Source organism: Caloenas nicobarica, chromosome 2, assembly GCF_036013445.1.
Source record: "Caloenas nicobarica isolate bCalNic1 chromosome 2, bCalNic1.hap1, whole genome shotgun sequence".
NCBI lineage: Eukaryota > Metazoa > Chordata > Aves > Columbiformes > Columbidae > Caloenas > Caloenas nicobarica.
Genome location: NC_088246.1, coordinates 119536895 through 119549455, shown reverse-complemented (window position 1 = coordinate 119549455; position 12561 = coordinate 119536895). Strand labels below are relative to the sequence as shown.

Genomic DNA, 12561 nt, shown 5'->3' with positions numbered 1-12561 from the left:
AACGTGGGAGGCAGAAAAGAAGCATGAATGAGTTTTGTCCAACCTATCATCTTTTCTACTCCTGGAAAGATCTTAGGACGTCATATACGGTAACTTGCGAGCTCATGAATGGATCATGAGCCAAACTCAATCCTAGCAGCATGAATGCCACTCTAATCGAAGTGTGAAGGCACACAAGTGACCATGTACTTCAGTTTAGAAAGCATCTAGAAAGGAAGAGGTAGCATCGAGTGGACTGATTATCTTTATTATGCAACAAAGAGCCAAACAGAAAATAAAATACTTTAATAGAAGAAAAAATAGAAGGTACAATCCAAACATAATATACCATATTGAACCCATACGCAACGCAACGTGAACATGAAAACATTGTTAAACAGCAATCTTCTAGTAAAGATTGCATGTTTCAGATACAAACATCACTCATCACGAATACACAGTGTTTTGTGTATGTCTGAGTTTCAGTGAGAAAGATCATGACCAGCAGCAGCATATTTAAATAGATTGTTTCACTTTCATTAAACGTTTACGTAGTTAATGTATTGGATGCAATCTCTTCATATTAAAAGTATAAAATCCAAGCAAAGCAGCACCTGCCAATACAGATTTTAACATACGCAAATAAAGAGGATAAACATTTTGCAAGGGTTTTTTATATTGCATTTATAAACATTTGTTGCTTTAAATTGTGCATTCAAGTCTCCCAACATTTAAACATGACTAAAATGCTCAGCAACTGCACATTAAGTGACAATTAATTATTGCTATAGAGAACTTTGTTTCCCAGAGTTGTAAAACAGATGTAATTTCATTTGCAGTTCTCACTATATGTTCAAGTAATACAAATAACTAGTTCCAGTGTCCATGAGGCATTCTGAATCTGTATTGGCTTGCAGGCATTTATTGCCACAGCATATAAATATTTTATTGAATCTAAAAAAGTTAACTAAACTTACACGTAACTATTAAATTCCTTAGGAAATGTATGCAGTAATAAAATCACCACAGTACGTATTTTTATTTTAAAAAGCTAAAACTTTAGCATCAGGCTACCTTGAAATTCCTTTCTGTCTAAGGGCACTATTTCATAGTTGGCTTTATAGAGGAAAAGAGAAAGTGAAAAATCCAAACCACCTTTTCAGCTGGATCAGTGAACCACTCCAAATCAGTGTGTGGTCACACAAGCACTAGAGCTGACACGGGTGAGAATATGCAGACAAGAGTATGGGGGGCAAATAGGGAAGTTGGAGTACAAGATGAAAATGTGGCCTGCAGCCAAAATATCCTATTAAGCCAGTAACAAAATGCAAGACCTGTTGTTATAAAAAGGAAATAACCTTTAACATTCCTGAAACAGCCAGCTTTCTCTGTATTTAAGCCAGCTATGCCTTCAGTAATATTTTACACTCTTAAAATATATATATATATATACAGAAATGTCAAGTGTATAGTGTTTTATTTCCAACACTCTATGTACTAGAACTAGGATTCAGTTCTGGAACCCATGACATGGCAGAATGAGGCATTTCAACCTCGTCAGTTTTGGAATATGAAATGTTCCAGTATCTAAAGAATAATCAAATCCTTTACTTGGAGAGCAAATGGGAGCCAGGGCACACGAAGCAGATTGTACTTCAGCTGCACAACTGGTATTATTAGACATAAATCACCAACTAGACTAGAAAAGTTACTGGGCATGTTCTCCAACACGTATACTATACCCATTAAGAACAGTAGTTTGACAATGCGTGATGACACAAGATGAAGAGTCAGTCCTTAAAAGATACACATTCAGAATAGTCTCTATTTAAACCTCCAAAATATCAGTTGTGCAACTTTCTTTCCCCTGCTCCCCATTAGTATTAAAGACCTTTAAGTTACTTTAAAAATGGATTTTCCATTTAAATTCAAAATTGCATTATTGCTCTGGTTTTAAATGACAGTATTGCTGGGAATGTGGAAATCTAGAACAAGAACTCTTAAAATATGTTGGTAACTATTTTAGAGCAAATTTTTCTTCTCAGCTGTTTTTTCAAGCCTTTGGATATGTCCAAGTTTTAAACAGTCTTACCCAAATAAAAAACTCCATTTCAGAGTGTTGGTAGGTCTGTAGCCAATTAGTTCTCTAGTTACAGAGCCTTCCATGAAAGACAGAACAGACCAAAAGTTAAATTCCTAATGCAACAACAGATGTCCTTGAAAAGCTCCAACTAAATGAAAAACTAGCTGGTCACAGGCATATACCAAAAAAGTATATATTTTGCATGTCATCTTGAATTGCTCAGAAGTATGTCAGGGGGATCATCTTCCTCAGTACAGGGAAAACTCACCCAACCATTTAGTAAGTAAGCATCCTATTTCTGTTACCTCCAAAAGGGGAAAAAATAGATGTAATTATTCCTAGGCAATGGCATCATTCTTTCTCAATGAAAGATGGGAAAAAGCTGATCTCTATTTTTGATCTACAGAAAACAAGTATTTGTATTTCTTAAGTTGGCATTGTTTTAATTTACCTAGTAATGGTGTTAAAAAAAAAAAAAACACCACACCACCAAATGAAACTTTGTCTTCCAGCAAGTAAAAAAAAAAAATTAAAAAAAAAAATCATCTCATAGACATCTTAACAGACAACAGCTGAACTTAAAGAAACTCAATAGTGCAAAAGAGCATCTTTGTATGCCTTTCTAAAGATACTACTTTCAAAGTTGTTTTTGGTGAATTAAAATATCTGACATTAATTTAAAAGTGTGTAATTAACAGAGTAGTAAGAGAAAATCATGACAGTGACAGTTTCCAAAAAGGCCCCTAATTCCACAGGGACAGATCTCAGTAAAGATGTCAAGTTTGAGTTTCAGCAAAATCATCTGTGAAAAGTCATTATGAACATAGAAAAAAGTTAAGCCTTAAAAGTCATTACTGAATACCATTTTTTATTAATATACACTTCAGATCACCAACAGAATTGATGACATTTTGCTCTCAGATAATCAGTAAGATGAAGGGGGGCTATACTTTAAAAGTTCACATGGCAGGATTCTTGAACTGCATTTTGGTACTGGGCTTCTTCATCAAGCTGAAGATTCTAAACAAAATGAAAACATCATCAAAACAGACAAATACACAAGATGTACTATAGTCCTTAGTTTATTCATTCATTTTCTACTTTTTTTTACACAGGAATAGGCACCTAGATGAAGACTCACCATCTTTATGTGTACTAGATGCTTGTTTATGTTGCACAGTGTCTTTTATTTAACCAAGACATACAAGAGACAGGAGAAGAAACAAGGCTCATTAAGCAGAAGGGCCCACCTTCTCTCCCTGGCTCAATTACATTACAGAATAGCCAGCTTGGGAAAGCTGACTACATCACACAATTCTTACAACAGGGCTTCCAACCAGCCATTACATCCTCCATTAGCAAAAACAAAATGTGATCCCCAGTCAACAGTAATCATAGTTTGTTGAGAATATCCTGCTTAAAATGAGAAAGCAAACACATGTCACAAAAGACGGGTGGTTAACCCTGCTACTTGCAAGGAGCTATCTTCCAAGTTGTTAATATGCCAGAGTAACACACCTTCTTAGTGCACTCTGGCAGCTTCCCCAAATCAGAATTCCAATCACCAGTTCTACATCCTCAAACATGCAAGTTGCACTCATGCCGAAGAGCCCAATCCCCTGTATAAATCGCCTCTTCATGCCTTTGTCAGAGTTCACTCAACACAAAGAACGACATGCATCATCTTTGCTGTCTTTCACTGGTGAGGCTGCCTATGCCTCAAATACTGTGCTTGCCCCACACAAAGCTCAAGCTCTGTACCCCAAAGCCTGTCAAACTCTGCAGAAACTACAACACAAACTCTCCAGCTCTCTGATTCCATATGCAGAACTCAACTGGTTGGCTTGACTTATGTTCCACCCGGTGACTACATGTACTCCAAGGTCATTTACTCAAAGTCAGCCTGAAAGAAGGCAACCAGAACAATGATTGAATGACACATCTTTTTTTCACATTGCAGCCCCTCTCCCATCATACTGGAAGAGAAGCTGTAGTACCAACACCAGCTAGTCAAGCTGCACTTTGAGTCCTGAGAATTACAATTTAGTCATTTCTGCCATAAAAGGTCAAAAATGTCAATAAAACAGAGTAGCATCTCTTATTTCCCTCAGAGGCAGCAGTAATAAAGTGTTCTGGAAGAACAAATAGTTCAGATTGAGAAAACTAAGCTAAAGTCTTAAGCCATCAGTTTGGAGCAGAGCTTAACTGTTGACAATATCTAGCACTTGGTATTGATAACAGAAAGTTTAGCACAGACTGGCCTGCTTCTGAGTTCTGCACAGAGCAGGGACACGGCATGTCCAGAGCACAAACAAGTTGGGTACAAATTTTTTATGTGGCATTTTTATTTATAGAAAATAGTTATTATTTATTCCCCTACCCATCAAAGAACAAAAAGCTTACCACAAATTCTCCGTAGTCAAACCGGTGTCTTAGATTTAGATGGCTAACAAGATTTCTGGTAACTTGGTTAGTATCTGCCCAAGGAAGAGATACACAAATAGGACAGATCTGAATTGGGAGGGGAAGGGGAAAGAGAGAGAATTAAAGAAAGTTATTGGTAACATAAAATGCATTTAAGACATGTTCTACAGGAATAACTAGTCTATTACTCATTCGCTACCAAAATACAGTAAACATATTCACATAGAATCATAGCGCTAAGTGTTCTTTTCCTCAATAGTGTAACATTCAAAAATTACTTTTCAACTTGTCGAATTTCTTAAGTGCTTCTCTTAGGAGTGGGGGATTATCACAGCTGTCTGGCACTCTTTGTCAATTTCTGTTGTTTACAATTTAGAAGACAAGGTGATTACTGCATCCTACTTATTGTTTGGGATGATTTTCATACAATTGAGATGATCAAGTAAGCCAAAATAAAAATTAAAAAAAAATTTAAAAAAATAAAACCACCACACAACCAAAACACTATACAGATGAAAAGAACAGAAAACCAAACAGATTTTTCTCTTTCACTCCCTTTGATTACCTTAGATTACTTTTCAAGTTACTGTAGGTTTCACATGAAGCAATAATTACATTACAAATGGGATTCAACAGAAACAGTTCTGAACTACTAAATGAAGAAGAGTTAAGTGTCGGGCTCAAAAACTGAGCTTGTTTCACTTCAAGATAAATGTGACGGCTAAGTCAGAACTGACAAGAAGCTGGACAAGAAACATTTTCAAATGAAAGTCACTCCTCAAGTTAAATAATGCACTGCATTAAGTATATTGTCTTTCTCAGACCACAGTGATCTTTACAGATATAGAGTAGCTACTGCACATTTTAAATTGGTCACATAATTAGAATGAAAGTAGCTTAAGCAGCATACATAAGCAACTCTACTTACTACAGGAACTATCTGATAAAGATGTCTATTATTGCAGTGATCCAGCAAACGTTGTCTGGTAAAATTGGCTTCCTGACATAGGGGACATTTGAAGGTTTGATGTCTACTGTAAACAGAAATACAGAGTATTAAACAGAGAGTTTCAGAAGCAGTGTTACAGAAAGCTTAATTCATCTGTTATCTTGTCATTATTTTCCTTTATTTCAATAACAAAAAAAACACCCACCTCACTGACACAGCAGTGGATCTAATGGAGTTCCACTGCTACTTCCAAATTGCAATTTTAAAGCACATTTATGATTTGTACACCTAAATGCATTCTTCAGAGACTTGAACTTTAGAAAATTCTTTTGTTCCAATTCCAACTGGACCCTGTTCTTCCTTACTGGTAATACCTTTTAGTTCAAATCCTTCAGGAAAGAACTGAAAAACACCCAAATTCTAATGTATACATGCAAATGTAGAAGAAACTAAAGAGCTTTTTAATACAATTTGTGGTAGATCTTTGTGTTCGTTTTTTGTTTGTGTTTTGTTGTTCTTGTTTTGTTTGTTTTTTCAAGTTAGTAAAAGCTTGCATTATGATTGTCTGGACCTATTTTAATAGTAACTATAGACAAATAAACAGCCTACCTTGTTTCTCCTTGAAGTATTTGATTATTAGCCATCTCGCTATTATCAGACATTTCGTCACTCCTGCTACTTTAAATGAAGAAAAAGAAAGAAAAAGACAATGAAAATCAAGATTATTTTAGTGCAGTATGAATATTTTTAGAAGTTTAACAGTAAACAGGAAAAAAAAATATATACATATCCATTAAGTCCCATGAATTTCAAGGCAAAACATATGAAGGCACATATTTTAACTTTCACAACTTTCCTTTAGATCAAGTTATGTCTCAGTATTTAGTTACTAAGGTGACCACTGGTGGAATACTACACAACTTCATAGGAAAGTGCTATATAAGACAACATTTAGTCAACAACAATGGTAATGGAGACAACAGTCAAGTAGCTCAAAAGGCATTATGAACTATGTGAATGTAAGACAAGCAGCACTTTCTAAGTGGTTTTGACTTAGGACTATGTAAACAGGCATTTAACTGGCATGTGTTTACACAAATAATTTACAACTTTTAACTACAGCAAGATAAATTTTCTTTTGCTGTGTACAAAATAAACTATTTCCTAAAGTAAGAGTGTCAGACAAACATTTTGGAAAGTAAATTTGACCATACATGCGCGACCAGCTAAGCCAGAAGAAACTGCTTAGATACGCTGATCATCCTAAGAACATGAGCATTTACAATCACAAATCTGGTCACCATACATGTTTTTTTTTTTTACTTCTGTAATACTATAAGCACAGGTATTTTACTGTGGCACAGTCAATAAATAGTGATATAACAATATCCAGACGCTTTGGTGAAACATAGAGGAGAAAAGAGAAAATAAACTATTTCAGTTGGCAGGGACAAACAATGATCATCTCATCCAACTGACTGACGAGTTCAGGGCCAACTGAAAATTAAAGCCTGTTGTTAAGGGCTTTGTCCAAATGCCTCTTAAACATTGATAGGCTTGGGGCATCGACCACCTCTCCAGGAAGACTGTTCCAGTGTTTGACCACCCTCTTGGTAAAGAAATGCTTCCTGATAGCCAGTCTGAGCCTTCCATAGTGCAGCTTTGAGCCATTCCCACATGTCCTGTCATGGGATCCCAGGGAGAAGAGCTCAGCACCTCCCACCTCACTTCCCCCAGGAAGCTGCAGAGAGCAAGGAGGTCACCCCTCAGCCTCCTTTTCTCCAGACTAGAGAAACACAGAGTCCTTAGCCACTCCCCAGAGGACATGTCTTCCAGCCCTGTCACCAGCTTTGTTGCCCTCCTCTGGACACATTCAAGGACCTTAACATCCTTCTTAAGTTGTGGGCACAGAACTGCACACAGCACTCAAGGTGAGGCTGCACCAACGCTGAATACAGGAGGACAATCAACTCTTTTGACCAGCTGGTCATGCTGTGTTTGATGCACCCTGGGATGGGATTTTCACTCTTGGCTGCCAGAGCAAAAACTGCTGACTTGTAGTGAGCTGCTGTCAACCAGCACACCCAGATCCCTTTCTGCAGGGCTGCTCTCCAGACAATCCTCTCCCAATTTATATTTGTGCCTGGCTTTACTCCATCCTAGGTGCAGAATCTGGCATTTCGACTTGTTAAATTTCATCCCATTAATCACAGCCCAATGCTCCAATCTATATGGATCCCTCTGCAAGGCCTCTTGTCCCTCACGAAAGTCAACAGCACCTCCCAGTTTGGTATCACCAGCAAACTTGCTAACGGTGCATTTAACTCCTGGATTCAGATTGTTGATAAACATATTGAACAGAACTGGCCCTAGACCTGAGGCCTGAGGAACACCACTGGTGACTGGTCACAAGCCAGATGTAGCCCCATTCACTAGAATCCTTTGAGTTCTGCCCTTCACTCATTCTTCACCCAGCGCACCATGAACCCGCTCATCCCACAGGTGGACAACGAGGACGCTGCGAGGGACGGTATCAAAAGCCTTACTAAAATCCTGAAAAACTACAGCCATTGCCTTCCCTTCACCCACCAGGCAGGTGACCTTATCATAGAAGCATATCAAATTAGTAAACAAGACTTTCCCTTTGTAAACCCATGCTGGCTGTGCCTGATGACGGCATTACTCTTTAAATGCCCTTCAGCTGTACTCAGTATAATCTTCTCTGTAATTTTTCCGGGAACACTGCTGCAACTAGTTCTGGTAACGGCTTCAAGTTCTGCTTTCAATATACTGATGGGTTGAAAACCAAACAGAGAGAGGTTTACACTGCTGAAAACAGATGTCAAAATAAAGTAAATAAAGGACAGGCTATATAAAATAAAGCTCTATGAAATTAATATGTAAAAAAAGTCTTCAAAAATAAGCAAAAATCCTCAGTCAAACCAAATACATCAGTGAGAAGGTAGGCAAAAGAAAATTCTTTAGCTCTACTGTCTGAAAAACAAATGGTAAGTGGCACTTGTATTTTATGGTGTATAACTTACTGGAGTTCCTCATACATTTGATAAGAGATCAGTTCAAAACAAACTCAATCAGAAAGCAAAAGCTTGCACAGTAATGTTTTGAAACAGGATACCCACTAAAACAGATTTAGGAAAGAGGGGCAGGGAATAAAAAGTAAACTTGCCTGGGGCTAAATATTATGAAATCTGTTACAAAGCAAGCTGCTCAAATGCTGTCGAGGCAATGAAAGCAAGCTACAAATGCTATAGACTTTTCAGGAGAGTCCCTAGAAGACATTCCGAACCGTCATGTAGAAAGGTTTTCTTCTGAACGCTAAGAGTAAAGAAAAGGACCTGGGAAAACTGTCATTTTCTGAAGCACAAAAATGTGGACAATAATTATTGCAAAAAGAAGGCATGCCCTGGAAAAAAAAATATGCTTCCCTTGGGGAGCGGGGGAGCAGAAGACGCATTGTTGTGGATAAAACACCCTCATTACCTGTTCCCTGTTGAATCCTGGGAAATCTGCAAGTTTGGAATAATAGAAGAAACACCATATTCATCCTGATACTTCTTACACGTTTTATAATGCTGTCTCATCCATGAAAATCTAACCTGTAAATGAAATGCCAAATTATTGAAATTATACTAAACAATCCAGGGACAGAAGGAAGAGACAATTCTGCTAACAGAAAGCAATGCATGCAGGAATTATTCAGACATCATACGCAGCAGAAACTAGAACTCTCAGCACAAACACTTTCTTCCCCAACAGGAGATCTTCGATTCCTTTTTCCATAGAGCCTCTGTCACTCTGTGAGACTGGAGAACATTCCCACTCCCCAAACCCCCAACAGCCAGGCAACTGAGAGAGCTCTCTGAGGGGTGAAAGATGAGAGTAAACTCCATTTAACTGAAACAAAGTCACAGGAACTACATCTCCCACATCCAAGATCAGTAACTGATGAGCTATGACAAAGAGGGGCCATGAGGATGGGGTAAGCACCACTGCTCCTTCAGTCTTCTCTGGCCCGCTGTTACCTTGTGCAAAGCAAAATTTTTTTGCATTACCTGTGTTCTGAGAATACGTAACTTTTCTCTTTAAGAAAAAAAAAAAAGAAAAAAAAAAAGGTGAATGGACAGCAACTTAAGGCTGCCTATCCAGCTTAAATGCAAGACAAGAAAATGAGTTGCTTAGATTTGTCAGAAGACCGTTGTGCTGGACATGCCCTAAATCAGAATTTCAGGTCTGCCAGCACTATCAGAAAGTGCTTACAGGTTTAGAGGCTTAACAAGATCACATCTCACATGCCTGTGCCCAAAATTCCATTAAACCTCTTCTGGGGATCCGTTTGGTTCTTCCTTCCAATTTAGCAACTTGTTATTGTTTCTTTCTCCCAGCTTTTCATCCTAATGAATCATGTGGAACAAAGCAAGCAGCTCAACTTTCCACTAGCACTAATCTGCACACTGGCAGAACCGAGCCCCAAGTGAAACAAACAAACATGAACACAACTACCTGGATGTGATGCAATTCGATGTAAACAAAATGTGTGGCTGAAATCTGGTATCTGTTTACATCAGAAGAGAGATTATTTTTTATTTCAGTGGGGGTCAAGATTTCTCCCAATGTTCTGAAAAGAATGACCCCTTTACAAGCAGAATGAAGAAAACGTAAACAGACTGACGGGGCAGGGAGAAATTACCCTCAGTGCACATACAATCGGATGTAATCAACCCATATTTTTTTATTTTAAATTAAATTTTACCATGGCTTTATGCACTTTATTTCCATAGTGAAAGTTTCCAAGGTTTTCCACATATCTGCAACTTTCATTTTCAGTTGTCTTACTCTCCTTTTGCTAGTTTTATAGCTATTTTCGCATTGTTTTGGGGAAAAACTGGGACTCCACTTAAAAAGTCCTTATAGACAATACAAGACATTCTTTCAGTTTATGTCTGTTAGGCACGCCTAGCAGGAACTGCATGCCTAGTATAGGCACGGGCCACACAAAGCTAAGTTCAAACTCCTATAGGCTCTTTAGCTCCAAGACAAGAATGACACACACTGAAAGTGTGTCTGATGAAAGACAAGAACAATTCATCCAACTTTACAAAGAGTTTTACTCTACCTGCTTCTCACAGCATCTACAGCCCCCAGAAGCTTTCTTCATACTGTTTTCAACATCTAGAGCCCTTTTGGGATATGTTCTTTCTTTTTTAGTCACGCTCCCCCGGCAGAGAGGACAATGTGTTCCACTTTCTCTGATAGCTGTCAAGAAGCACTTCCTGCAAAACCTAAATTGAAAAGTTACCACAAACACAGGTTAGCAAAGAGAAGAGAGCTGGGTACTTTGTCCTCGAAGAGAGCTGGGCGACTATTAGGAAAAAAATATATATCAGAGTAATAGTCTACTGAATACAAATCTTTATAAATATAAGCAAAATAAAATAATGGCGCTTACAAAGAAGTATGCGGAAATCAGGGGAACTTGGCAATGCAAATTACGTAAAGATCTTACTATTTACTGTCTAGTCTTCCTAAGCTGTACACCAGATTGATCATTAATGAAATATTAAATGGTGCAGCAGGCACGTGATATTGGAGAAATCTTATCAGAGTAACTCCTGTTTATTGTCCTCAAGCAGAGCCAAAAATCCTGCAAAGCTTCATTTCGCGTCTGTTTCCACAGATTTCAGTTCACCAGCTTTTGCAGTTCTCCTCTCGCTTTCTTTTCCTCACGTTTCCACTGCCAAAGCTATTTTGCTTTTCTAGAAAATAGTACTTCGCAATTAAGCGTTCCCCTGAAAAACGCCGATTAGGTGGACTGAAAAGGCAGAAAAGCTAAGCTGTGGTCCTTGCTTGAGAACGAACAGGAAGCTACGAAGTTAAAAAACCCCGCGAGTTAGGTTAGATGCGCACGGTGTTTTCACCGGCAGTAAAACTCGGCCACCACCGACCAGACAGGCGGGGGCTCGCTCCCAGAGCTGCCCTGCCCAGCTGACCGCTCCTCGCTCCCACAGGGGAGAGCGGCGAGGGCAGGCCGGGGCAGCACCCGAGCCTTGGCGCCAGCTCTCGGCGGGGGCGCCTCGGCCCCCGGGGCGGCCACGGGGGAGGGAACAAGTCCCGCCGCGGCTCCTGAGGGTCTGTGCGCTGGGGGAGCGGGGGACAGAGGAGGAACAGGCAGGGAGCCGGAGGGGGCGAGGAGAAGGCGTGTGGGGAGGGGAGGGGGCTTGGGGGCAGGGAGGAATACCCACACGTGCTGGCAGTTCGCGGTCCTCACGGGCGTTTTGAACACCTCCTGGCAGACGGGACAGTAAAAATCATCCTCGCTGAAGCACGCTGCTGCTGCCGCCGCCGCCTCGGCGGCTCCCTCGGCCATGACAACACGGCAGGGCCTCTCCGTGCGGATGGGGAACGAGGAACAAGCCCCGCCCTGCCGAGCCGAGCCGAGCCGAGCTCCCCTCCCGCGGGGCGCCGCCAGGCAGCCCCGGGACACGGCGCGGGGGCGGAGGGCGCCGGGGGTCCGGGAGAAGATGGCGGGTGGGCACCGGGCACCAGGTGGGAGGCCGGGCCGCGGTGGAGGCGGGCGGGGGAGCGGGCCCGGCCTGCGCGCCGCACGCCCCGCCCTCCCCGCCCCGGGAAGCGCCCCCGCGCCGCGCTCTACCTGCCGCTGCCCGGGCACGGAGCCGCCGCGGCGGGTGCCGCCTCCCCGCCGCAGCTCCGACCGGGCTCCCAGCGGCACCCACAGCCCGCCGCCGCCGCCGCTCTCCCAGGGGTGGGCAGGGGCGGGACCGGGGCCTGGGTTTCCATGGCGATCGCCTGCCGGCCCGCCGAGGCTGCTATGACACGGCGGGGCGGCCTCCCCTCCGTCCGCCCCGCCCCGGCCCGCCCTGCCCGGGAGGCTTCCCCGCTCCGCCTGCCGCGCTGCGCCGGCCCTGCCGCCCCCCGGGGCCCGCGGGTGCCGGCGCCCCGCACCTCCCCTTCCGTAGGCGCCTGAGGGCCCGGCGTTGGCGGAGTGTCGCTGTGGCGGCGGCGGGTCCCACCCCGCGGCGGGGCGCTCGCTAGCGGGGGCCCGCGGAGCCCTCCGGGGTCGGTGAGCACCGGCCCCAGGCTCCGGGCC

At 41.9% G+C, this 12561-nt stretch overlaps 1 protein-coding gene across 5 annotated transcripts; it reads right to left on the bottom strand.

Moving 5' to 3' along the window:
• Positions 1–268: 268 nt before the first annotated feature.
• RNF138 (ring finger protein 138) lies at positions 269–12049 on the bottom strand. Of its 5 annotated transcripts, none has more exons than XM_065630113.1 (7): positions 11696–12049; positions 10570–10735; positions 8937–9052; positions 6045–6113; positions 5415–5520; positions 4466–4573; positions 269–3082 (listed from the first exon to the last, which is right to left on the bottom strand). In XM_065630113.1, the coding sequence occupies exons 1-7, from the start codon at positions 11818–11820 to the stop codon at positions 3014–3016; spliced, it is 759 nt and encodes a 252-aa protein (XP_065486185.1). In that variant the 5' UTR covers positions 11821–12049; the 3' UTR covers positions 269–3013. The 5 variants fall into 5 exon arrangements, with proteins under 5 accessions (XP_065486185.1, XP_065486187.1, XP_065486186.1 ...); XM_065630115.1 differs by having other exon boundaries at positions 5415–5517; XM_065630114.1 differs by having other exon boundaries at positions 6045–6110.
• Positions 12050–12561: the final 512 nt, after the last annotated feature.

Coding starts and splice junctions, on each gene's coding strand:
- RNF138 (XM_065630113.1), bottom strand. CDS start 11,820: ATGGCCGAGGGAGCCGCCGAGGCGGCGGCGGCAGCAGCAGCGTGCTTC. Junction 5,521..6,044: donor ATACTTCAAGGAGAAACAAG/GTAGGCTGTTTA, acceptor TTCTGTTTACAG/TAGACATCAAACCTTCAAAT. Junction 4,574..5,414: donor TTTATCAGATAGTTCCTGTA/GTAAGTAGAGTT, acceptor CTCCCAATTCAG/ATCTGTCCTATTTGTGTATC.